Consider the following 24,964-nt stretch of genomic DNA (forward strand, 5'->3'; position numbering starts at 1 on the left):
CTCAATCTGCAAAATCATGCATAATATGCTTGAAATTCGAGTAATCAGCATTATTTTCCGTAACTTTTGAAATGGGCCTATCGCACGATATGCCCTAATCACATGTTAGTACCGAAATCTCCAGTTGCTGAATTCGCTCTTTCCATTCAACGGTTATCGTTTTATTCGTAGATGATATTTTCTTGTATGAGGCTAACTTCAGTCCCTTAAAAGATAAAGATACCGAAACATTAAAAAAAAATGGGTATAAAAAATCTATGGAACTTGCTAACGCCTTACTGTGAGAAGAAACCCTTGTTTGAGTTGAACAAAAAAGTGATTGCTATTGATCTTTCAGGATGGGTATGTGAAAGTCTTAATGTAGTGGACTATTTTGTCCACCCTCGTTTTTACTTAAGGTATCTCGCTGATTTTATAGATTATTTGAAAATTGAAAATAATGCTTCTTTCAGAAATTTGTTTTTTCGTACATGCTACCTACTTCAAACTGGAATCATTCCAGTATTCGTTCTAGAAGGCACTGCACCACCACTCAAATACGGAGTAATCATCAAACGAAATCAACAACAATTTCGCGGAGCGCGTCCAAAAAGAACAGTTAATGATGATGGACGAAAACACGAAAAAGCTAGTGTCCCGAGAGAACAAAAACGTGATCGTTTTCATCATGTTTTGAAACAATGTGAGGAATTACTCAATTCATTAGGACTGGTTTGTGTTCAGGCTCCTGGTGAGGCAGAAGCCCTTTGTGCTTACCTCAATCGCGACAACCTAGTATATGGAATTGTGAGTCAGGATTCCGATTGCTTTGCTTATGGAGCCATTAGAGTGTTCCGTAATTTTTGTGCCTCTCAAAATGGAGGCTCGGTCGAAGTGTATGATTTGGATAAGATTGGCCGAATATTGGATTTGGGTCAAGAGAAGGTAGTTGCTATGGGTATTTTGACAGGATGCGATTATTGCCCAACTGGAGTACCCGGCGTTGGTCGGGAAATGATAAATAAATTTTTAGAATGCCATCGGAACAAGGATATACTAGAGATCATTAAATCATGGAGAAATACAGCAAATTCATTGACAGAATCGGAAATCCGGGTGGATGATAAAAATGTGTGCACAGATTGTGGTCATAATGGAAAAACCGCCGTACATCGCAGAATGGGTTGTCAAGACTGTGGAACAAAAAATGGTTGTGATGAGTCTAGATGGAAGCATCAACGAATAATTATTAAGACAGGGATGGATATTAAACGAAAAGCTCTCTTAGTTCCAGAGTTTCCACACGAATCAATAATAGATGAATTCATGGTTCGACCCTGTGAACTTCCAACACTTGATCTCGAATGGAAACAGCCGAATCTTGTTAAATTTATAGTAAGCAGATACTTTACAAGCTTTTTAAATCATTTCACGTTCCTTTTTTTAGCGTTGCATAGCTGATCTTTTGCAGTGGAACGAAATATACAGTTTACAAAAAATGCTACCCTTACTAACCAGATGGCAAATTCATATGCTTTCTGAAAAATCAACGAGTAGTACAAGTATTTTACTCAAACCTGACTATATAAAGAAAAAGCGTTCACCTAAAGGTGTGGCAAGTTATGAAATAGTATGGAATCACATAGATTGTTGCTTTGCTGGGTTAATACCAGAAGAACAAATTCGTTCGTATTTAGAGGAACCAGGTAACACACTAGAATCTCTTTGGAGTACAATCGAACCACAAGATTCGACTAAAACTGCTTATCCTGAGCTCGTTCAGTCGTTTGAATCTACTAAATCAAAACCTAAGAAAACGAAAGTATTAAAAGAACATAACGAGCGAAAGAAAAGAGCGACGAAATCAAAAACCATCAAACAGAAAAGTTTGGAAAACTTTTTAACAGTATTCAGCAAAAACTTGGTTGATGTTCAAAACTGCGACAATAATAGTTCAGCTGACGACGACAATGATGGTGCAGACCCGCTAAATGACCTTTCATGTCTCTTAACAAGTATTAATGAAGATGTTGGTATGTTTATGTCATTCATTTAAGCGTATTAAAATTATTGCATAAATTGATATTTATAGATTCGCGAAATTGTGCTATAGCTAATTCTGTTAACATGTCTATCGATTCTATTGACCTGGATACAATAGCTTTAGAACAATCAGGAGAATCCGACTTTATGAATTTGTCTGAAATCGTTGACCGAGTTTGTGATCCACACTACGGAGAGGACATTTATTCTCATGAAGTAGCCGGCGTATGCAGAAGGTATGCAAAAACAGACTGTAATGGAGAAGATGTACTTGATAATGATGTTGTCCAACAAAGACTGCTTCTAAAGCAAGATGTTCTCACGGCTGCGACCAACGGTGCCATTGACCAATCAGTTCTAAATTGCTCCATTAGATCTCGGAAACGGAAAAGCTTTTTCTTTGAGCCCCTTGATATTCCACCACCAGAATTACAGGAATATTGCAACGAATTTGACATGTTTGAATGCACCCTTATGTTAAAAGATCAAATCATAGTACAAGCTTCGGATGAAATGAATCAAACTATTGTGTATGATGTAGACTTCTAGCATTAACAGTATTTATTACGCACGAATAAATTTGTTACTTAGGATCATGCGGAAGTTTGAATCCTACCATATCTGCAGTATCACGGATACTTCGTTCTCCACGCCCATTGTAAGCTAAATTTATTTTTTTCAGTTCACGTATACTTTGTAAATAGCATAAATACGTTTTCGCAGTATAATGCATTTCTTCTTGCGCTCTGCATTGTTGTTGCTCAGTTATCTTGAATTTTTTAAATTGTGAAAGTACGTATTTGGCTGCCAAAGAGTGTTTCAATTCGTTTTCTGTGCTAACTACTCTTATCTCAGAAAGAAGTTTTCTCAGAGTAATACCTGCTGTTCTAGTTGTGAAAGTCATCGTCACCAATCTTCAAGGTATCCTGAATTTCTCTAGTAATAAATTCAAGATTTTCTTCGTTATACAGCGGTTCTGTAGCTTCCCAAAACTGTTCTTCTTTGAGTCTTAGCGCTTCTGTGTTAAAGAGATGTAATGAAATATCGTTGAAAATATCAGCGTGTTTATAATTAATCGGCAAACTAATTTCGTCGCAGTATTCCGCAATTTTTCTGATAAAGTTAGCGCTTATATCTAAAAACCGCCGAGGATTGCTGATCAATATGCTTTCAAAACTGTTGCTTATTATAATTGTGTTATTCAACAATTCTAGCCGCCAATTTTTCCAAAGAATATTATTGGTTATTTGTTTTGGACAATGTGGTAAATAGAACAGAGTTTTTTCGTTAGATAAATATTTTCCTTCGAGATTTTCTTTCAACACAACTCCATCCAAATGCTGCAGTATTTTTATTTCCAGTTGACTGAATATTGGGTCAAAAAACTTTATACGGTCTTGAAGATTGATATACTCTTTTAGACAAAATATAAATGCCAGTTGGTGCCTAGATATTGGACACTCTGATAACCTTCCAAGGCCAAGACAAATAATTCTACTAATTTCTGCCTGTTTCAGAATCGGGAAAACTTTTTCTGTTATTTCATTGAAAAAAGGCGACGACGTCAAATCACTTTTTGTATCCGTATATTTTCTGCAATAAGTTTACATAATTATAATACATGAAATTGAATTATACAACAAAAGGCTTACCGAAAAAATGATTCAATGCTTGCCGAACTCGAATCAGGAGATAGTCTTTTCGTGAATGTCGAGCCGAAATGTACTGATTGAACATCTATTTTTTTCCCCTTATGTTTCCTTTTTTTAAAGGATACTAAAATAAACCCGTCGGAATTTCTCACATGACTTTGTTGTTCAGCTTGTGACATATTTCATAAATCAAAGTACACTGTTAAAACGCATTGTTTAAAATTTTGGGTACATGACCGGCGTTGCCGGGTTTTCAGATTTATAAACCAATTGTAAGATTTTTCTCACTTCGCCAGACACTTATACCGACGACACGACCTGCCACTCGACTATCAAAAGTGTATCGTAAATTTAACTACCCCTCAGTAACTGGTAATGTCAAAATGGAATCGCTTGAAAAAATGTTGGAACTGGCAACACAAGTTGGTTAATTATTGATTTTGAAAAACAGTTACCAGTAGCCTTGGTAACCACAAAAGGAATGTAAACAAAAACAAGAGATTCTCACTTAAAACGAAATCACTGAGTGTAGTTGGCCCGCTGGTAGGTATTAAATTTATTCTTTCAGAGATCTGCCTCAGCTGCATAATCTGCCATAGCGATTGTGTCGTATGCCGCTTTGAAGTCAATGGCGCATTGTATTCTCGACACTTTTGGAGTACTTGTTTCATAAAGAATATGTAATTCGTAGTGACGTACCGTACCGGCAACGCAAATTAATCAGTAACAAAAATTTGCTTTCGGTTGTTTAAGGCAATAAAAAACTTCTCGTATATTATTTTCAGAGGGAATATATTCATCTAACTAAGCTAAAAAACTAAAACTAGTCCACCAATCCGATTGAATGTAGATTTTTTGATAACTCGCTCCAGGCGACTTATAACTTCACTAGTAATGATACTAACCGAATAATCATAATCCATCATAATTTCTTGGTGTGAGGGCAGTTTTGAACGCCGGTAATAAGGCGTCGACTTGCACTATCAGGAATTGTATAAATGTTTCCCCAGCTTCATACGATGCCAACTCTTGCTCAGAGAGGTTGTGATTGTGATTAATAAATTGGTCAACCAACGGGTGCAAATAAGGTTTAAAAAAATTTGCACGTGCCTGTTCAAAGTCACTAGTTTGTAATCGCCCTTGCTGGATTGAACTTTGAAGTGCCGATTGGGCTAGATCTATGTAACCGGTAGAGTAACCAGATTTCAGAGGTGATTTCAAAGCATTCATGAAGTCTTGTTCCAAGCAACTAGCAGCGTTATTAACAACAGCACACACTCCATCTAGCGATTGCGTTCCATTTGAACGTCGAATGCACTTCCGAATAATGGAAAATACATCATCCAACATTCTGGAGCATTGCTGCCCCGTTTCAATGCTGTCCAAAATTATCGCTTTCAGGACACTTTCTTCCATGAAATAACGCTCAAAAAGTAAATCCCAAGAATTTCCTGCATTTGCGTACTCAATCGAGACTTTTCAATCAACTCATTGAAAGTTTTTAGCTTCGTTCCCTAAGTATTTAGTTCCAGAGAACTTTTTTCGAGAGCGAACTAAAAACACAAAGCGATTAGAAATTCATTTATACGAATTAGAATATCATTTACAATCACCAAGCATCGGAGTTTGACAAACTTTATATACAATTCAGCCCTCGAATGAATTATTGTTATTTTTAGCAGTTTTTTGTAAAAGATTTTTAATAACCATGAAATGTGGAATTATTCCACAACTGTTTCAAACTGTTTGTTTATTTATTCTGGTGCTCCTTGGTAACTAGTTCATAGCAACTTAAACAGTGTTGCTCGAAAAGTTAGTTTTTGTCATTTTCAAGGGGTCGCTATATTTATGGTAACTGGTGGTAAATCGCTCACGAGCACTTTTTATTTCGAATTTTCTTCGGAGTGTCTGGTCGTGTCGTCGCTTATACCATGTTCACATTAGCTCTGATATCACTTGATATACCGAGATGATATGCGTATCATGTCGAAGTGTTCACATATGATCGAAATGATATCGTTTGACAATCAAGTTGTCATACAGAATGTTCCCATTAGGCTCTCTGACAGCTCACTTACAACCACAAATACAAATGAGATTGGTTTGTTTTCATCAGGAAACGCATGCATTAAACACGATTCAGACGATCAATCAACTTCCGTCGACGTCCAGATTATTTCTATTAATTTTTTTAGCCGACTATTACTCACGTATCCGACGTTAAAATGTTCCGTGAACTTGACGTAGTTGCCTTCCATATGAATTGCTTACAATTAATGTTGTTGTTCCGTAAGCGTTCCATGCAGGTGATAGTCGCTTGATGCTGCGTGTGAATCGCTTTTACATATTGTTTTGTTTTCATCAGGAAACGTGTTGGCAACCCATTTTTCAGTAGGGCCGCCGTTCATTTTTCACCGGGCATAGAAACCTCAATTAGAAGTAAGATAAATAATATTGCTTTTCTCTCCTAAAATTCAATCGATAATTGAAGTCTCGCATTTATCGGTCTCCGAACGCCAATATTTGTTGATAAAATCAAACAACCACTTACACTTACAACCACAAATGCAAATGAGATTGGTTTGTTTTCATCAGGAAACGCAAGCATTAAACACGATTCAGACGATCAATTAACTTTGGTCGACGTCCAGATTAATTTATTAATTTTTTTTAGCCGAATATTGTTCACGTATCCGACGTTAAAATGTTCCGTGAACTTGACGTAGTGTCCTTTGATATGAATTGCTTACAATTAATGTTGTTGTTCCGTAATCGTTTCATGCAGGTAATAGTCGCTTGATGCTGCGTGTGAATCGCTTTTACATATTGTTTTGTTTTCATCAGGAAACGTGTTGGCCACCCATTTTTAGTAGGGCCGCCATTCATTTTTCACCGGGCATAGAAACCTCAATGTTGGCAACCGCCCACTACTAATAATATGGTAGGCAATACAAAATGTTTTATTGCTAAGGTTCATCAGTGTACACTTCAACACTCCTCCTCAATGATGACCTCCGCCATCCACCAATCCGAACTGTCCCAGTATTCGCCGAAACTTTATTCCTCCAAGTGATTTAGTTAAAGCATCGGCAGTCATTTCCTCCGAAGGACAGTACAACAGTTTTACTTCATCATTGATCCTTGATGAAATGCCGTCTAGTGTTGATGTGTTTCGAGCGCTTGGTTACTCACTCGTCTGTTCCGCCAGCCGTTCATAAACCTCGGTAATAACTTTAGGATTTTGACAGCCGACTAGCATGTCGTCTACATAGACCAATAATAACACTTTCTCGTGACCATCTCCTCGAACATACAAGCAATTATCAGATTCAGTATGCCTGAATCCAAACTTATTCAAAACTGAATGAAGCGTGCGGTTCCAACAATGTGCTGATTGATTGTTTGAGTCCATGTATACTTTTTCTCAATTTACATACGTACTCTTCCTTCCCCTTGGCTACGTTAGCCAGGAGCTTGACACATATAAATGTCTCCTTCAACTGTTCCTTGTAGGTAAGCTGTTCGAACATCGAAATGACTTAAATACATTTTGTTCTTTGATGCTACAGCCAAATACAAATAATAATACCCCTAAGTCCCATACAAACGAACCGCCAATGTTTGGTTCACAGCCTGAACAAGTAAGCCTAGCAAATTACTCCCTTTCGTTGCGATAGTTTGAAAATGTGGAAGGAGATCGTTTCTGGCAACGCTTTATGCTAGTTGCTACGGCGCAAAACAAGTTTGTTTGTTTATGTTTTCCGTTGTTGTATTGCAACAAATTCAAAGATACACTCCAGCTAATCGATGAATGAAGAATTGCGATGTTTTTTGGCAGTGATGGGACTTTATTTCATAGACGGGCCTTGGTGTGGAACATGGGTACGATTCGTATACGTACCACGGAAACAGCCATTAGCGCTCTACACGATAAAATAAAAGTTAAAAGAGAAACAAATGCAAGCTGTGTATGCGTTTTCCCAATAGTCACTCATATATGCGTGACCCAGACAAATTGATTATAGCCCGAACGGTGGCAGACACAACAGTTTTTCTTTCATGATGGATAAACTTATTAATTGAATTATTTTCTATTAGTATTATGACGTAAAGGTTCCCCGCATTTAGCAGATGTTGGAAAAATTCCTACTCCTCTGACGGGAGTGATTTGCAATGTGAAGAACGGATGGCTACCATAACGATTCGGTGAACAGTGCCGAGACATTCTAACATATAATACTGAGCAATTTCCGAAAAGCCAAGGAGCAAATTTCTGAAAAGCCAAGGAAGACATAAAACAAAATCCGATATGGAATAACCATATCTCATACACAACTACATAGTTCAAGTTTATTTTTCACTACAATAAACAGTAACTATGGTGAACTTGTTCTTACCCTTCAGTGTTGCTAGTTTTATAGAAAACTCGTTAAAGTACATTGTCACTCTGGCAGTGTATCATGACAGTGTACCGCACGATGCAAAATGTGTCCTTGAAAATTTGTCGAAGTACTCCGTATTATAATTTGTATTTGCTACAGCCAGCATTGTCTCGTGCCGCGTAATGTACGATTTAGACGACCCGGCTTCTTCCGTCACCGTCACCGGAACGTCAGCCTCCGTCAAAATTAGTCAAATGAGTTTTCCCTTTGCGCATTCACACGATTCAGCAGAGATCCGGAACGTCAACGTCCGTCAACGGCAAGCTCCGTCAACATTTCTCCGAAAGAATATTTGACGGACTGTGATTATCGCACACATGAACGATTCATTAGATCACGGTATTGAGCTGACGTTTGTTATGTATGTATTCGGTGTCAAGATCCCATTCTTAAACAAAATATAATATAGGTAATTAAACTTACGAGTAGATATGCAAAGTACCCCACTTGTACGCAGCGGGCAGAGAATGAGGAGGGAAATAAACAAGACACGTACGGCGAGATAATGACGCAATTTCGCCTGGACAATTTTGACAAAAGCCGGAATGCAGCCACCCTTCTGACGGTTGCCAGAATTTCTCACAAGCGGGTACTTATGTAACAGAGATTCTGATACCGATATGGACCGATAGATTTTTACAACCTCCTGCTATGCCGTCATAAAACTGTGGCCAGTATCATTCTGCAATAACCAAAACAATGGAGAAGAATGGCTAACAAAAAATTGGATATTACAAACTACTTGTTTATTCACAACTATTCTTTCGTAAAAACAAACTCCATTATATGTCTAAGTCAAAAATTTATTTCTTGTTATTTTCTTCAGCTTAAGAAAACAGTGTCTCGTTTTCTTCCTTGTTGCCGATTTGATGTACGCTTCCAATGAAAATTATAAGTTTTCACATGACTTTTATTAAACATAATCAGCATGCGATTAATAGAAAAATGTAATGAATATTAAAATTACATTGGTTTAAGTTTTATCGACTTTTCGCATAACTTGTATGTGGTATTTTTATCAATATGATTAAGATTATGAAGATATAAAATTTATTGAACATCATTTAGATTTTATGTACAGTTCCATTAAAGGTCATAAGTTGTCATATGTCTTTTGTGAAATATCATCTGCGTACGATTCATAAGACATATCCAATGAATATAAATTATGTAACGAGTTAGGTTTCCTCGGATTTCCATGTACATTATATGGGATATTCTTATAACTTTCATTATATTAACGTCTATTTAGATTTAACGTACACTTTAAATAAAGATTATAAATTTCCATATAACTTCTACAAATTATGTTCTGCATATGATTCATATGACAAATCTAATGATTATAAATAAGATTTTCATTTCAGTGTAGCCTCCGGGTTGGATTTTTACCTCGGATACAAATTTTTGGAAAAAAAATAACCTGGCAACAGTGTCAACGCTGACTATCATCCCTGTTGGTTTTTAAATTCATAATAATAATTATTATAAATATATAATAATAAAGCAGTATAGCAATCCGAATAAATATGCAAGAATCATATCCAATAATAAGGAAAGTACCAACACACATAATAACTTGGGGTAAATGGATTGAAGAATCACTCGGAGATTGCAAAGAGATAGTAATATGTATCACTGGGAATCCTGGATTACCCGGATTCTACACAAAATTTTTATCAACTGTGTACGAATGCCTCAACAAAGAGATACCTGTGTGGGTTATCGGTAAGCATTTCATTCTATGTTTTAACAACATATTTTCTCAATACAATTGCATGTAGGTCATGCCGGTCATGATGAGGCTAGCGAAAGCCCATACAAAAAACCTGTTCCTCCGATGAAAAGCAACGAAAATTTGTACGATCTCAAAGGTCAGTTACAACATAAAATTGAGTTTATCCGTAAATATGTCCCACACGATGTAAAAATACACCTCATCGGACACTCTATCGGATGTTATCTAGCATTGGAGCTTTTAAAAACTGCTGAAGTAAGCGAACGCATTCAATATTGCTATCTTTTATTTCCAACGATTGAACGAATGGCTGAGTCAATTAATGGTTTTATTCTGATGAAAATGGTGAAGCCAATTTATTTTTGCATACGATGGTTTTATCAGTTGTTTGCTTTGCTTCCAAATATTGTCAAAATTTGGTTGATCTACGTATACTTTCTGTTCACTCGCACTCCAAAATATTATTTGGGTACTGCGTTGAAATACACAAATCCTGCAGTTATGGACAAAGTTTGGTTTTTGGCCATGGACGAAATGAATCTTGTTCGTGAGTTAGATCATGAAACCATTGCAATAAATAATCACCGACTGAAATTTTACTACGGCGCCTCTGATGGTTGGGCTCCATCGAAATACTACCATGAGCTTAAGCACAAGTTTCAAGACGTCAATGCTGAGCTATGCACTAGGAATATTGATCATGCATTTGTACTACGTTCAGCGGATATAATGGGTTTTATGGTTGGTGAGTGGATACTGAAACAAAGAGTTATTCTTCAGTGACTGTTTTGTTTGACTGATTAGGGAATAACACGAATATACTAATGTATAGTAATAAACGATGTTAAATTTTTGGTTCGAACAAACTTTTCAAAATGACTTATAATGAAAACCAACTACTCACAAGATATGTGATGGGAAAAAGAAAGAAAAAACAAATAAATAGCTTCGAAAACATGTTAGTTGTGTGTTTAGAAGAATGATATCCCTGGTATATATATATATATATATTATATATATATATATATATATATATATATATATATATATATATATATATATATATATATATATATATATATATATATATATATATATATATATATATATATATATATATATATATATATATATATATATATATATATATATATATATATATATATATATATATATATATATATATATATATATATATATATATATATATACATATATATATACAGGCTCCTGGAAAATTACTTTTACTTAATTCAAAGTACAAAATGTGTAAAAATAATACAAAATTCAGAATCAATTCACTTTTGCTCGATATGACCACCTTTTGCCTTGACTTGATGACTTGAGATAGCGAAGGAGTTGCTTCGTTTGGCCGAATGTGACTTGCAGGTATTTTGGCCCACTCGCGGACAATAACTTTTTTCAGCGCCTCGAGACTGGTGTATCTTTTAGTTCGGACTTTGCTCTCCAAAATGGCCCAAAGAGAATAATCCATTGGATTCGCATCTGGTGAATTCGAGAGCCATTGTGTGGACGTGATGAAGTTCGGAACGTTGTTTTTCAGCCATTCTTGTTTCACTCGAGCTTTGTGAGACGGTGCCGAGTCCTGCTGAAACGTCCATGGTCTGCCACCGAAATGTTTGTCTGCCCACGGCTCCAAAGCAACCTCCAGAATACTTTCCCGATAATATGTCGCATTTACCTTGACGCCAGGCTCGATGAAAACGATTGGAGAGCGCCCATCTGCGGTTACAGCGGCCCAAACCATTATCTGTTGCGGGTGCTGCCTTCTGGTGGCCAATCGATGACTCAAATTCTCGTATGAACGGTCGGTTAAGTAAACCCTATCGTTTTGAGAGTTTACGAATTGCTCAATTGGAAAAATTTTCTCGTCAGAAAATACAATGTTCGGAAATTGACCGCTTTCGGCCAAACGAAGCAACTCCTTTGCTCTCTCAAGTCATCAAGTCAAGGCAAAAGGTAATCATATCGAGCAAAAGTGAATTGATTCTGAATTTTGTATTATTTTTACACATTTTGTACTTTGAATTAAGTAAAAGTAATTTTCCAAACTGAATTTATGGCCTTTTTAATTGGTTACACTTCGAGTGCCGGACTGACGACACGACCTGCCACTCGCTTTAAAAACTGTATCGCAAATTTAACTACCCCTCAGTAACTGGTACTGTCAAAACGTAATCGCTTGGAAAAAGGTTGAAACTGGCAACACAAGTTGATAAATTATTGATTTTGAATAGCATAACCATGGTTACTGCATATTGCAGAAATATAATAAGTAAACAAACAAATCGGGTATTTTTAAAACGATAAATTCAAATGGATTTGCGAAGTGGAAAATACTCTTTTTGTGATAAGTTCGAAATAGCTGACAAAATTCTTTTGTTGGGAAACCTGAAATGGGCCCACTTGCGATTAAACGCGATAACTGTTGTTTTGGGAATTTACTATACTATAGAAGAATGAGTTATAGAATTCTTTTTGTGATTTGTATCAATATATTTATATTTATAATCAGCCTCGCACGAAGTTTTCATGTGCCACACAGTAGATTGAGATAAGAATAATGCGGGTTATGAGTGTATTTCCCATTTACAAGCGATAATCAATGATTGTAAGATGACGCAAGGATATCAAATGATATAAAGAGAACAAATCCAGAGAGCTTGAAAATCTAACAATTTCTGAGAATCGAATCAACTTTGGTTGGAATGTACATAACAAACAGTTGTTCGGAGGAAACAGTAGGAAATTGATGAATAAGTGAATGTCGAAATTATACTTTGAATACGAATAATACATTATGAAAATATATTGATAAATAACTCGTTTAAAGCTATTTTCAGAAGAAACCAAGTGAGGGAGATACTTTTCTTAAAGAAAAAAGCTATGCAATGAATGTATTTGAATAATAAAAAAAATATTTGTTTTGTGTATCCAAATGCTTTCAATTTACATACTTCCCAAATTTTATTTATATACTATATTGCTCATGTAGCAGTTCAGCAATACTTCATTTGTTGTACTGAACACCACCTGAACAGGTCGACCGGGTTTCACGAACCCAAGAAACGAACGAATCAAACTTTTCATCAAATTTTCATTGCCGTTAATTTTAAAATGTTTCACATCTAGACTAATATCTTCAGAAGAAGTAATTTTCCGTATATTATCGACACCACATTCTGTTTCTTTTTCATTGCAATCTATTTCGAAAATTCGAGCGTCTTTATCACCAGTTTTTTTTTCTTCCGCCTGATAATATTGTCTTTTAGTTTTAGTTTACATACAAAAATTAATGTTCCTCTACTCGCTATCAGGAATTCCACAAATTTTCCAAAATGTTTGTTTATTTATTCTGTAGATCCTAGGTAACTAGATCGTAGCAACGAAAACAGTGTTGCTCGAGAAGATTATTTTTATCATTTTCAAGGGGTCCCTATTTTTGTGGTAACTGGCGGTAAATCGTTAACGGACAAATTTATTGCTGATTTTTCTTCGAAGTGTCTGGTCGTGTCGTCGGCCGGACTATATATGTAGTAGTAACCAAAGAAAGACCACCGGAGCTAGCAGAAATATTCGACAGTTAAGAGCTAGTCATCAGTTTGTTAGCGAAAACTGAATATATAATCTTCATCACTTTCTAGCCCCGTGAAGATAGTTTATTTGCTTTGAATTATTTTGAGAGAGGAACTACGTTCAGACCGCGAGAGAGAATATTATATTCACCACTTCTGTGCTTCATGAAGACTAATACCTGCACATCTGTGCATATGTGGAATACACTTGCTTCCACTAGCGTTTCGTTTGTGTGGTTCTTTTTGGCTGAAAAGCAATGAAAACTATATATTCATTCACCGGTGAATGAATATTTCAAGCCCTAGTGGATATAAGAGGAAAGTAGTAAAATTTGCACGTCTTTTAAAGACAAGCCAACATTTCATCGACTAATCAAAAATTGATCTGAGAACAAACGATTTCTAAATAGGATTTGATACTAAAGTTGAAACATTCATCGATGTTTTTCTCCATTTGATGTTCATGTTAGATTCGCACTTCTTTGAAAAATAGCTGAATTATGCTCAAGTTATGATATGACGGAAATTGTGGCATTTTGCTGCATATCGAGTGGTTTACCCTCCCGTGGTTGATGGGCTTGACGGTATTGCAAGCATCATCAGATACGATTAATTATTGTTACAATTTAATATAAATATGTTATATAATTTTTAGTTGAATTATTGAGTTTATTGAGTGAGGCATGAAACGATTTGAATAAGATGTTGATTGCAATACGCTCCAACATCCGGGGTTGGAGAGGCCGGTAGGGCTTAACTGAGCTCTTTTTTTATGTTTCATTTTCATACTACCGGCCCTTATTACCGGTGTGAAGTGGAAATTAAGCGAAATGAACGTACCCCAGTCAGATTTCACACGATAACGGAATAGTTGAATGGTGAATTAAATTCATCTTTGACGTTTATTCTGTGAGGTAATAAAGGCCACCGTTTCAGCTCAGGACTAACGATCGACCAATAAAAGAGATAGAAATTGGGTGACCTACATTCATCTCAAATCCATTAGTCATTTCATATATGAAAACCATTGGTTAGAGCGAGATCTGTTGTGTCTGTTCGATGGATTGACTTCAGAAGTAACATGAAATTTGGAACATTTTGCTTTGCTAAAACAGCAGTATTGAACCATTTCCGAGCTACTACTATGCGTTATTGCTTCTTAGAGAAGAGGCAAAGACTTTGTATTCGGTTTTATCACAATTCATTTATTAAAAGTCGAGTGATCGCTAAAATAACATGGTGACTCTACTAATGAAATGACTATTGGCACACTAGTTTTAGTTTGGATCTATAAGAGTAGAAATAGTAACTCAATGTTGTAATGCTTGTGTGTGGAATACATGTGGGTATGTATGCATGTGTGAATGCGTGTAACTGTGTGTATATGTATGTGTTTTTGTGTGTATGTACAATATACATTTTACCGTGCCTTTGAGTACGTTGTATCAAATTGGTAGTGATACATTTCGATTGGGAGTCTAGGTTTACTTGCTGCTCAAAAAGCCTGAGTTTATGGTAAACACAGATAATGAACAATCGAAGATAATGAAATGGAAACATGTTCTAGGAGTGATAGCTAAATAAATAAAGAGTAAAATAATATTTCGTAATAGTCAAATATCACTGAGCGTTAGCGTCATGTTTACATTTCCTTATCCGTTGAATCATTCTGAGTGGCAAAACACACAATGTATATACAGTACACTAACCCTTGATTTCTCTATCTTGCTTGCATGACACGCCGACAATGAGAGAAAGAATCGGATGAAGCAGAAGCGCTTCTAAAACTCAACAGAACAAGAGGAGAGAAAAGAAGAAGAAAAGAATAAAAAAAAGAAGGAAGGAAGAAGAAAAGAGAAAAATTACCATACTCGTCCAGAACAAGCAAAGCGCATCAAAAAAAGAAGGAAAAGGAAAAAATAAAGAAGGAAGAGAAAAGAAAAAAAGGAAAAACTGTAAGTAAAAATTGCATTTTGGATTTGGGTTTTATTTTAGGTACACAGAACATGATAACAAGCAACATACAGAGTATTACAAGCAGCAAGGAATGGGAATCATAAGTCCAACAGAAGCAGTACGACAACAGGATGAATGTGGAGCTGAAAAAGGAAAAAAATTATTATTATTATTCTTCCTTAATTTACGCCAACAAAGAAGAGATATCGCAATGGAATGGAATGGAATATTGGTTAATATAGTTAATATTGGAATTGTAGGTAAGAAAAATAATATTATTTCATACAACTAACAAAATAACATGCCATCAAAGGACGGAGTGGAAATAATGTAGAAGGAAAAAATACAACGAAAGTCAGTTGAATTGAACAATGGGGGCTAAGGTAACACAAAACTAAAGGTAAGGAAATCAACATTATTTTAAAAAATGCTGGGTAACAATGTAATTTCCTCATATTGAAAGAGGCGTTTATGGCGCGCATGCGCTAATTCGGCCTGATACAAATTAACGGGGAGGCCAATACGTTTTGGACAGGGCTGTAAAAAGCTGATTGGAATCCTTTCCCCACCAAAACGTAATATAAGGAAACTATAAGGAATATCGAGTGGTTTCCGAAATATGAAAGCAAAAATTAATTAGGATTATTACTAAGAATCTTATTTATTTTCTTATCTTACGAGGCATTGCAGTGAATGGAAGTAGCAAAATATTTTGTGCGGAATGTTTCCTTATATTTACTGCCTTCCAAACTTGTAATGTTACCAAGGTATTTTACTGCTCCGATATTTTTCTATGGATCATATGGGACATTGTAATCTTGAGTTTATATTCGGAAATAGTGTAATTTTATTGATTTTATTTAGCGCCGATGAGCATGGAAAACGAGAGTAAAAAAAACTTGGCAACAAGACAAATTTGGAAGGCAGTAAATATATGTAAACATACCGCCCAAAACATTTGGTTACTTCCATTCACTTTAACACCTTCTAAGATAAGAAACATTAGATTTTTAGCAATAATCCCAATTGATTTTTACTTTCATATTTCAGGGACCACTCGATATGCAGCAAAATGCCACAATTTTTTTTCATATAACTTGAGATTAATGCATTCTACATTGTCATAGTTACGACGCATCAAAGACATCATATTAACAAGATATCCAGCTCTCACATTTCCCGAACAAATCATTGGCAACATCCTTTTTTGCGAGCATGTCGCCCTCAGGTGAGTCCGCATCGAATCTAATACATAGAAGTAGGGGAGAGAAATGTCAAATTCGTGCGCGCCAAAATAGCAGGGCTGTGCACCCATACAATTGATATGATATGTTGAATGTGATGCCGTGCGATGGCGTTGTTGAACTGAAGATTGATTTCGCTCCAAGCTGACAGGGTCTGGACGCATGTAGCGATCAGACGCTTGTTGTTTTGCTTCAAATAATAATTGACTTAAACCGTTTTCATCGAGGGCGACTCTGACTCCGAGTAAAACGAACCGATCTAGAACGACCTCAAGTTGCTAAAACAAACACATCAAAAGTTGTTTGGGCGACTCTGGGTCATCTCTCGAGCTGCTCTGATTAATAAATGATATATATATATATATATATATATATATATATATATATATATATATATATATATATATATATATATATATATATATATATATATATATATATATATATATATATATATATATATATATATATATATATATATATATATATATATATATATATATATATATATATATATATATATATATATATATATATATATATATCATTTATTAATCAGAGCAGCTCGAGAGATGACCCAGAGTCGCCCAAACAACTTTTGATGTGTTTGTTTTAGCAACTTGAGGTCGTTCTAGATCGGTTCGTTTTACTCGGAGTCAGAGTCGCCCTCGATGAAAACGGTTTAAGTCAATTATTATTTGAAGCAAAACAACAAGCGTCTGATCGCTACATGCGTCCAGACCCTGTCAGCTTGGAGCGAAATCAATCTTCAGTTCAACAACGCCATCGCACGGCATCACATTCAACATATCATATCAATTGTATGGGTGCACAGCCCTGCTATTTTGGCGCGCACGAATTTGACATTTCTCTCCCCTACTTCTATGTATTAGATTCGATGCGGACTCACCTGAGGGCGACATGCTCGCAAAAAAGGATGTTGCCAATGATTTGTTCGGGAAATGTGAGAGCTGGATATCTTGTTAATATGATGTCTTTGATGCGTCGTAACTATGACAATGTAGAATGCATTAATCTCAAGTTATATGAAAAAAAATTGTGGCATTTTGCTGCATATCGAGTGGTCCCTGAAATATGAAAGTAAAAATCAATTGGGATTATTGCTAAAAATCTAATGTTTCTTATCTTAGAAGGTGTTAAAGTGAATGGAAGTAACCAAATGTTTTGGGCGGTATGTTTACATATATTTACTGCCTTCCAAATTTGTCTTGTTGCCAAGTTTTTTTTACTCTCGTTTTCCATGCTCATCGGCGCTAAATAAAATCAATAAAATTACACTATTTCCGAATATAAACTCAAGATTACAATGTCCCATATGATCCATAGAAAAATATCGGAGCAGTAAAATACCTTGGTAACATTACAAGTTTGGAAGGCAGTAAATATAAGGAAACATTCCGCACAAAATATTTTGCTACTTCCATTCACTGCAATGCCTCGTAAGATAAGAAAATAAATAAGATTCTTAGTAATAATCCTAATTAATTTTTGCTTTCATATTTCGGAAACCACTCGATATTCCTTATAGTTTCCTTATATTACATTTTGGTGGGGAAAGGATTCCAATCAGCTTTTTACAGCCCTGTCCAAAACGTATTGGCCTCCCCGTTAATTTGTATCAGGCCGAATTAGCGCATGCGCGCCATAAACGCCTCTTTCAATATGAGGAAATTACATTGTTACCCAGCATTTTTTAAAATAATGTTGATTTCCTTACCTTTAGTTTTGTGTTACCTTAGCCCCCATTGTTCAATTCAACTGACTTTCGTTGTATTTTTTCCTTCTACATTATTTCCACTCCGTCCTTTGATGGCATGTTATTTTGTTAGTTGTATGAAATAATATTATTTTTCTTACCTACAATTCCAATATTAACTATATTAACCAATATTCCATTCCATTCCATTGCGATATCTCTTCTTTGTTGGCGTAAATTAAGGAAGAATAATAATAATAATTTTTTTCCTTTTTCAGCTCCACATTCATCCTGTTGTCGTACTGCTTCTGTTGGACTTATGATTCCCATTCCTTGCTGCTTGTAATACTCTGTATGTTGCTTGTTATCATGTTCTGTGTACCCAAAATAAAACCCAAATCCAAAATGCAATTTTTACTTACAGTTTTTCCTTTTTTTCTTTTCTCTTCCTTCTTTATTTTTTCCTTTTCCTTCTTTTTTTGATGCGCTTTGCTTGTTCTGGACGAGTATGGTAATTTTTCTCTTTTCTTCTTCCTTCCTTCTTTTTTTTATTCTTTTCTTCTTCTTTTCTCTCCTCTTGTTCTGTTGAGTTTTAGAAGCGCTTCTGCTTCATCCGATTCTTTCTCTCATTGTCGGCGTGTCATGCAAGCAAGATAGAGAAATCAAGGGTTAGTGTACTGTATATACATTGTGTGTTTTGCCACTCAGAATGATTCAACGGATAAGGAAATGTAAACATGACGCTAACGCTCAGTGATATTTGACTATTACGAAATATTATTTTACTCTTTATTTATTTAGCTATCACTCCTAGAACATGTTTCCATTTCATTATCTTCGATTGTTCATTATCTGTGTTTACCATAAACTCAGGCTTTTTGAGCAGCAAGTAAACCTAGACTCCCAATCGAAATGTATCACTACCAATTTGATACAACGTACTCAAAGGCACGGTAAAATGTATATTGTACATACACACAAAAACACATACATATACACACAGTTACACGCATTCACACATGCATACATACCCACATGTATTCCACACACAAGCATTACAACATTGAGTTACTATTTCTACTCTTATAGATCCAAACTAAAACTAGTGTGCCAATAGTCATTTCATTAGTAGAGTCACCATGTTATTTTAGCGATCACTCGACTTTTAATAAATGAATTGTGATAAAACCGAATACAAAGTCTTTGCCTCTTCTCTAAGAAGCAATAACGCATAGTAGTAGCTCGGAAATGGTTCAATACTGCTGTTTTAGCAAAGCAAAATGTTCCAAATTTCATGTTACTTCTGAAGTCAATCCATCGAACAGACACAACAGATCTCGCTCTAACCAATGGTTTTCATATATGAAATGACTAATGGATTTGAGATGAATGTAGGTCACCCAATTTCTATCTCTTTTATTGGTCGATCGTTAGTCCTGAGCTGAAACGGTGGCCTTTATTACCTCACAGAATAAACGTCAAAGATGAATTTAATTCACCATTCAACTATTCCGTTATCGTGTGAAATCTGACTGGGGTACGTTCATTTCGCTTAATTTCCACTTCACACCGGTAATAAGGGCCGGTAGTATGAAAATGAAACATAAAAAAAGAGCTCAGTTAAGCCCTACCGGCCTCTCCAACCCCGGATGTTGGAGCGTATTGCAATCAACATCTTATTCAAATCGTTTCATGCCTCACTCAATAAACTCAATAATTCAACTAAAAATTATATAACATATTTATATTAAATTGTAACAATAATTAATCGTATCTGATGATGCTTGCAATACCGTCAAGCCCATCAACCACGGGAGGGTAAACCACTCGATATGCAGCAAAATGCCACAATTTCCGTCATATCATAACTTGAGCATAATTCAGCTATTTTTCAAAGAAGTGCGAATCTAACATAACATCAAATGGAGAAAAACATCGATGAATGTTTCAACTTTAGTATCAAATCCTATTTAGAAATCGTTTGTTCTCAGATCAATTTTTGATTAGTCGATGAAATGTTGGCTTGTCTTTAAAAGACGTGCAAATTTTACTACTTTCCTCTTATATCCACTAGGGCTTGAAATATTCATTCACCGGTGAATGAATATATAGTTTTCATTGCTTTTCAGCCAAAAAGAACCACACAAACGAAACGCTAGTGGAAGCAAGTGTATTCCACATATGCACAGATGTGCAGGTATTAGTCTTCATGAAGCACAGAAGTGGTGAATATAATATTCTCTCTCGCGGTCTGAACGTAGTTCCTCTCTCAAAATAATTCAAAGCAAATAAACTATCTTCACGGGGCTAGAAAGTGATGAAGATTATATATTCAGTTTTCGCTAACAAACTGATGACTAGCTCTTAACTGTCGAATATTTCTGCTAGCTCCGGTGGTCTTTCTTTGGTTACTACATACCTGTAGAATACTTCTACTTTATGTAGAATAACAACAAATTTTCTTTCTATATGAAAATAACACAAAATTTCCACATTATTTTTATAGGAATAAAAACAACAACAAGCCGTTCCAGTAAACTGAACAATTATTTCGTGCAGTATGCCGTTCAACAAACGTTCAACGACCAACAAAATATAATCGCTTGCTGCAACGTTGCCAGATATACCGATTTATCGGTATTTATACAGATATTTGACCTCTATTCCGTAATACAGATATGTACTCCCAAAATACCGAAAATGCACGGATCGTACAGATAAATACCGATTTTCGTTGATAGCATGAATGGACCTTTTTTTTGCTCACCAAAATGAGCTTTGGTGACATTTCCGTGAACTTATGTTGACGAGATGCTGATACCGATATGGTACAGATAGATTTTTGCGCCGAATATAGATTTTTGGAAAAATTACCTGGCAACGCTGGCTTGCTGAGTGGGTTGTTGTTTTTGCCTTTCTCATTAGCGTTGCCAGGTCATTTTTTCAAAAATCTATTCGGCGCAAAAATCTATCTGTACCATATCGGTATCAGAATCTCGTCCACATAAGTTGGAAATGTCACCAAAGCTCAGTTTGATGAGCAAAAAAAAAAGTCTCGTAACAGCCTGTTCTCCTGTTTATCCATGCTATCAACGAAAATCAGTATTTATCTGTACGATCCATGAATTATCGGTATTTTGGGAGTACATATCTGTATTGCGGTGTAGAGGTCAAATATCTGTATAAATACCGATAAATCGGTATACCTGGCAACGTTGTTTCTCATATTTGAAACCTAGGCCCAAAAGGGCCGATGTATTTATGTATGTGTAAGAAAAGTGACAGTTTCTCTTTATTTACTTTCTCTTCTATTAATTACCAAGCGGTTTCCACGTTTATCACTCAACTCTTTGCATAAAATGATACCCGAAACTTTCGACTTTCAAACAGAGTAGTGAAATCAAAGAAACCTTTTTTAATTACATCACAATAATCGAATAAAGTGATGAAAGAGAAACTGTCACTTACTTATACGCCCTAATGAAAAATCAACCGAAATATGTCTTCAATAATTGGTACGATGCGGCTCGAATAAACTCACTAGGTATAATGGACTTCTGTTTGCCGGATTTGTTGAACGAAAAACATGGCATTCGGTTCAACGGTCTGTTTCAAAATCGGCAAACGAAGGTCCCGTCCTGGCTTCCCGTTGAACAATTGATTTGACGTTAATTGAACCAACAAAGGACGTTGAGCGTTTTTTAAAAAGAGAGAATGAACCGTTCCAGCAATCCCTCTTAAAGATGTTAGACACCTCGAAAGATGTTAGACCAGTAATCGTAAACCAGTGAACTTAGTAATGCTGTAATTTTATTTACCCTTCGTTAATAAGCGTCGATGATTTGATGATTGTATCAACAGATTACAATGATCCAGCAGATACATTTGGACTGATCACTAACAATAAGAACTAACAATCAAAACTAACAATTAAAGCTAACAATTAAAACTAAATCTATAACACTATAACTAGTTGATGACACCAAGTATTACATGGCGACCGGATTAATTTCTGTTAGTTAGTGCAAATCTAGTTAGTTTCCAATGAAGATGGAGGAGTGACGAAGTGAGGGTTGAACGAAAAAACAATATTGTCGGTTACAAAATAAATAGGCTAATCTGACAAGTCACTATGGAACAATCGTTTAATCATATTTAGAGATAAATGAAAGTCGAAAACATTCGAACAGTTGTTGAAAGTTCGGCACATACTGGAGAATGGTTCATTATAACCCAGTAAATTCGAACATCGGACGCATCGTGCAAGAAAGCTTTTGATTGCGTTTCGAGCTTACATAGTGTATCGGTAGAACAAAAGAGTGAAGATATACTAAAGCAGAGAGCGGATGTCTGATACTCAGGGGATGGGACATATCGGGGCTGGATTTCCAACCCCGAACATGGGGCCAGAGTTTTTCTGGCCCTAAGAGGCGAATGACCTTAAAGTTATCGAAACAAAAGAATGTTTAACATTCTTTCACAACCTATCGGTTAGACGCCGGCTCGAAAATGCCTTTTTTTTATATTCCTTCGCTCTGTTTCTCTAGCAATACATAATGTAAACATAAAGCTTTTTTTGATCGACGCGGTTGATGAAAATGGTGTAGAATTGTCCGATGACGGGCCGATCGAAGCGCTACGATCGGCCCCATATCGTGCTCAATCGGTCCGATAATCGGGCCGATGATCGGACTTATGCGGGTCGACAAATTTCACTGGGAACCATAATTTGTTCTTGCAATAGGTAATCTGACAAAGGGGTGGGAACGTAGATTACGTCGATGAATGTTGAGATTATTCAACTGCAAAAGCTCGGGACAGTCGATATGTGATTGAAGTAAATCAGCAACGAAAGTTGCCTTGGAGATATTTCGACGAACAAATAACCGATCCAAGTCAATAAGCTTACAGCGATCTATGTAACTAGAAAGATTAGCAGGATCTCTCCAAGGTATGTTACGCAGGGCAAATCTAACAAATTTATGCTGAATGGCTTCAATCCGATCTATGTCGATTTTATAATGAGGTGACCAGACAACAGTTGAATATTCAAGTGTCGAGCGGACTAAAGAACAATATAATGCTTTTAGACAATGTACATTGATAAAGCTCTTGGTGATGCGGAAAACGAATTGTAAAAGCTTGGATGCCTTAGAAATCACATAGTAGATATGACTTTTGAAATCCAGCTTGATATCAAGAATGATACCTAGATCTTTAACGATAGACTTTTAGTATATTCTGCGAAATGTTATAGTCATACCTAATTAACGAGTGCTTGCGAATAAACGACATAATGACATAATGGAACATTTCGAGGCATTGAAAACTGACTGCAAAAATATGGTGTCGTCAGGTGATTTTGTTGGATAATATAGTTTAAAATCATCTGCGAAAGATAGTTTGTGGAATTTCAATATAAATATGAGATCGTTGGGGTAGAGCAAGAATAAAAATGATCCCACGTGACTGCCTTGAGGGACTCCAGAGCAGACTGCGAAAGGTGTTGTAATGCAGTCCATAATTTTTACTGACATTTCACGACCAACTAGATAAGACTGTAGCCATTTAAGTAGTGATCCGCCGAATCCAAGCCTATTGAGTTTTGCAACTGTTAATTTTAAGTAGTGATCCACCGAATCCAAGCCTATTGAGTTTTGCAACTGTTATTTGATGGTTTATTTTGTCGAAAGCAGCGGAGAAATCAGTATATAAGCCGTCAACTTGTCGACGTGCTTGTATACATCGAATAATGAAGGATGTGTAAGATAAGAAGTTTGTTGAGGTTGATCGATTTGGCATAAAATCGTGTTGACTTTCAGAGATGTAGTTGTTGCAGTTATGCGTAACGAATACGAGAAACATAATTTCAAGTAATTTGGATACGGCGCATAGTGCGGCTATCCAACGATAATTAGATAATTACTTCTACTTCACGTAGCATAACAACAAATTTCCTTTCTATATTAACGTAACACCTAATTTTCACATATTTTTTGTAGGAGAAAAAAGAACAACAAACCGTTCCAGCAAACCGACTCAGCAAGTGATTATATTTTGTTGGTCGTTCAGCGTTTGTTGAACGGCATACTGCATGAAATAATCGTTCAGTTTGCTGTAACGGTTTGTCGTTGTTGTTTCTCCTATAAAAATGACGTGAAAATGGGGTGTTATTATATCATTTCTTATCAAAATAGTTTTCGAGGTAATTTTTTATACAAGTTAAATTTATATTCATTTTAAATTCTCGAAAACAAAGTTTTTGATTGATGCATTTAGTCCTTTTGTCAAAACGATTGAATTATTCACATTCCACAATCATGCCCTGGTATCTTAATCAGTATCCAAGGATTTGGTTCTTTATCAGGCCGGTCAAGATCTCTGAATGAAATTTTTTTTAACAAAAAAATGTGTTGTGTAATGTTATACATTTTTTAACAATAATGCTAATAATCTATACATACGTTTAAATTTTTGAAACCCCCATACGAAATAGAAGAAGCAAATAAAACTTTACTTTTAAGACACAAACTTTTTCCGCGGGAGAGAAAAATGGTCTGCTTTATTCGCGCGGACAAAAATTGCTCCGATGTATAA

The 24,964-nt window shown here is 35.8% G+C and overlaps 4 protein-coding genes across 5 annotated transcripts; 2 read left to right on the forward strand and 2 right to left on the reverse strand.

Annotated features, from left to right (window-relative positions):
* Window positions 1-160: 160 nt before the first annotated feature.
* On the forward strand, window positions 161-2,571 carry LOC131432532 (flap endonuclease GEN). Its single transcript, XM_058598866.1, has 4 exons — window positions 161-398; window positions 453-1,374; window positions 1,427-2,012; window positions 2,072-2,571. Exons 1-4 carry the CDS (start codon window positions 241-243, stop codon window positions 2,569-2,571), a joined length of 2,166 nt encoding a protein of 721 aa, XP_058454849.1. The 5' UTR covers window positions 161-240.
* LOC131432538 (protein FMC1 homolog) lies at window positions 2,561-2,926 on the reverse strand. Its single transcript, XM_058598874.1, has one exon. The coding sequence runs from the start codon at window positions 2,924-2,926 to the stop codon at window positions 2,606-2,608; it is 321 nt and encodes a 106-aa protein (XP_058454857.1). The 3' UTR covers window positions 2,561-2,605.
* LOC131432536 (SRR1-like protein) lies at window positions 2,910-3,868 on the reverse strand. Its single transcript, XM_058598871.1, has 2 exons — window positions 3,675-3,868; window positions 2,910-3,615 (listed from the first exon to the last, which is right to left on the reverse strand). The coding sequence occupies exons 1-2, from the start codon at window positions 3,851-3,853 to the stop codon at window positions 2,910-2,912; spliced, it is 885 nt and encodes a 294-aa protein (XP_058454854.1). The 5' UTR covers window positions 3,854-3,868.
* A 5,682-nt stretch (window positions 3,869-9,550) lies between these two features.
* On the forward strand, window positions 9,551-18,773 carry LOC131432535 (lipid droplet-associated hydrolase). 2 transcript variants are annotated; one of them, XM_058598870.1, is made up of 3 exons: window positions 9,551-9,844; window positions 9,901-9,990; window positions 18,646-18,773. In XM_058598870.1, exons 1-3 carry the CDS (start codon window positions 9,646-9,648, stop codon window positions 18,711-18,713), a joined length of 357 nt encoding a protein of 118 aa, XP_058454853.1. In that variant the 5' UTR covers window positions 9,551-9,645; the 3' UTR covers window positions 18,714-18,773. The 2 variants fall into 2 exon arrangements, with proteins under 2 accessions (XP_058454853.1, XP_058454852.1); XM_058598869.1 differs by lacking the exon at window positions 18,646-18,773 and having other exon boundaries at window positions 9,901-10,811.
* The last annotated feature ends 6,191 nt before the right edge of the window (window positions 18,774-24,964 follow it).

Source organism: Malaya genurostris, chromosome 2, assembly GCF_030247185.1.
Source record: "Malaya genurostris strain Urasoe2022 chromosome 2, Malgen_1.1, whole genome shotgun sequence".
In the NCBI taxonomy this organism is placed as follows: domain Eukaryota; kingdom Metazoa; phylum Arthropoda; class Insecta; order Diptera; family Culicidae; genus Malaya; species Malaya genurostris.

Excerpts from the sequence above, each read along its gene's own strand:
- LOC131432535 (XM_058598869.1), top strand. The coding sequence starts at position 9,646 with ATGCAAGAATCATATCCAATAATAAGGAAAGTACCAACACACATAATA. Across the intron at positions 9,845-9,900 it reads GATACCTGTGTGGGTTATCG|GTCATGCCGGTCATGATGAG; the intron begins GTAAGCATTTCA and ends AATTGCATGTAG.
- LOC131432536 (XM_058598871.1), bottom strand. The coding sequence starts at position 3,853 with ATGTCACAAGCTGAACAACAAAGTCATGTGAGAAATTCCGACGGGTTT. Across the intron at positions 3,616-3,674 it reads AGCATTGAATCATTTTTTCG|AAAATATACGGATACAAAAA; the intron begins GTAAGCCTTTTG and ends AACTTATTGCAG.
- LOC131432532 (XM_058598866.1), top strand. The coding sequence starts at position 241 with ATGGGTATAAAAAATCTATGGAACTTGCTAACGCCTTACTGTGAGAAG. Across the intron at positions 399-452 it reads CACCCTCGTTTTTACTTAAG|AAATTTGTTTTTTCGTACAT; the intron begins GTATCTCGCTGA and ends TGCTTCTTTCAG. Across the intron at positions 2,013-2,071 it reads AAGTATTAATGAAGATGTTG|ATTCGCGAAATTGTGCTATA; the intron begins GTATGTTTATGT and ends TGATATTTATAG.
- LOC131432538 (XM_058598874.1), bottom strand. The coding sequence starts at position 2,926 with ATGACTTTCACAACTAGAACAGCAGGTATTACTCTGAGAAAACTTCTT.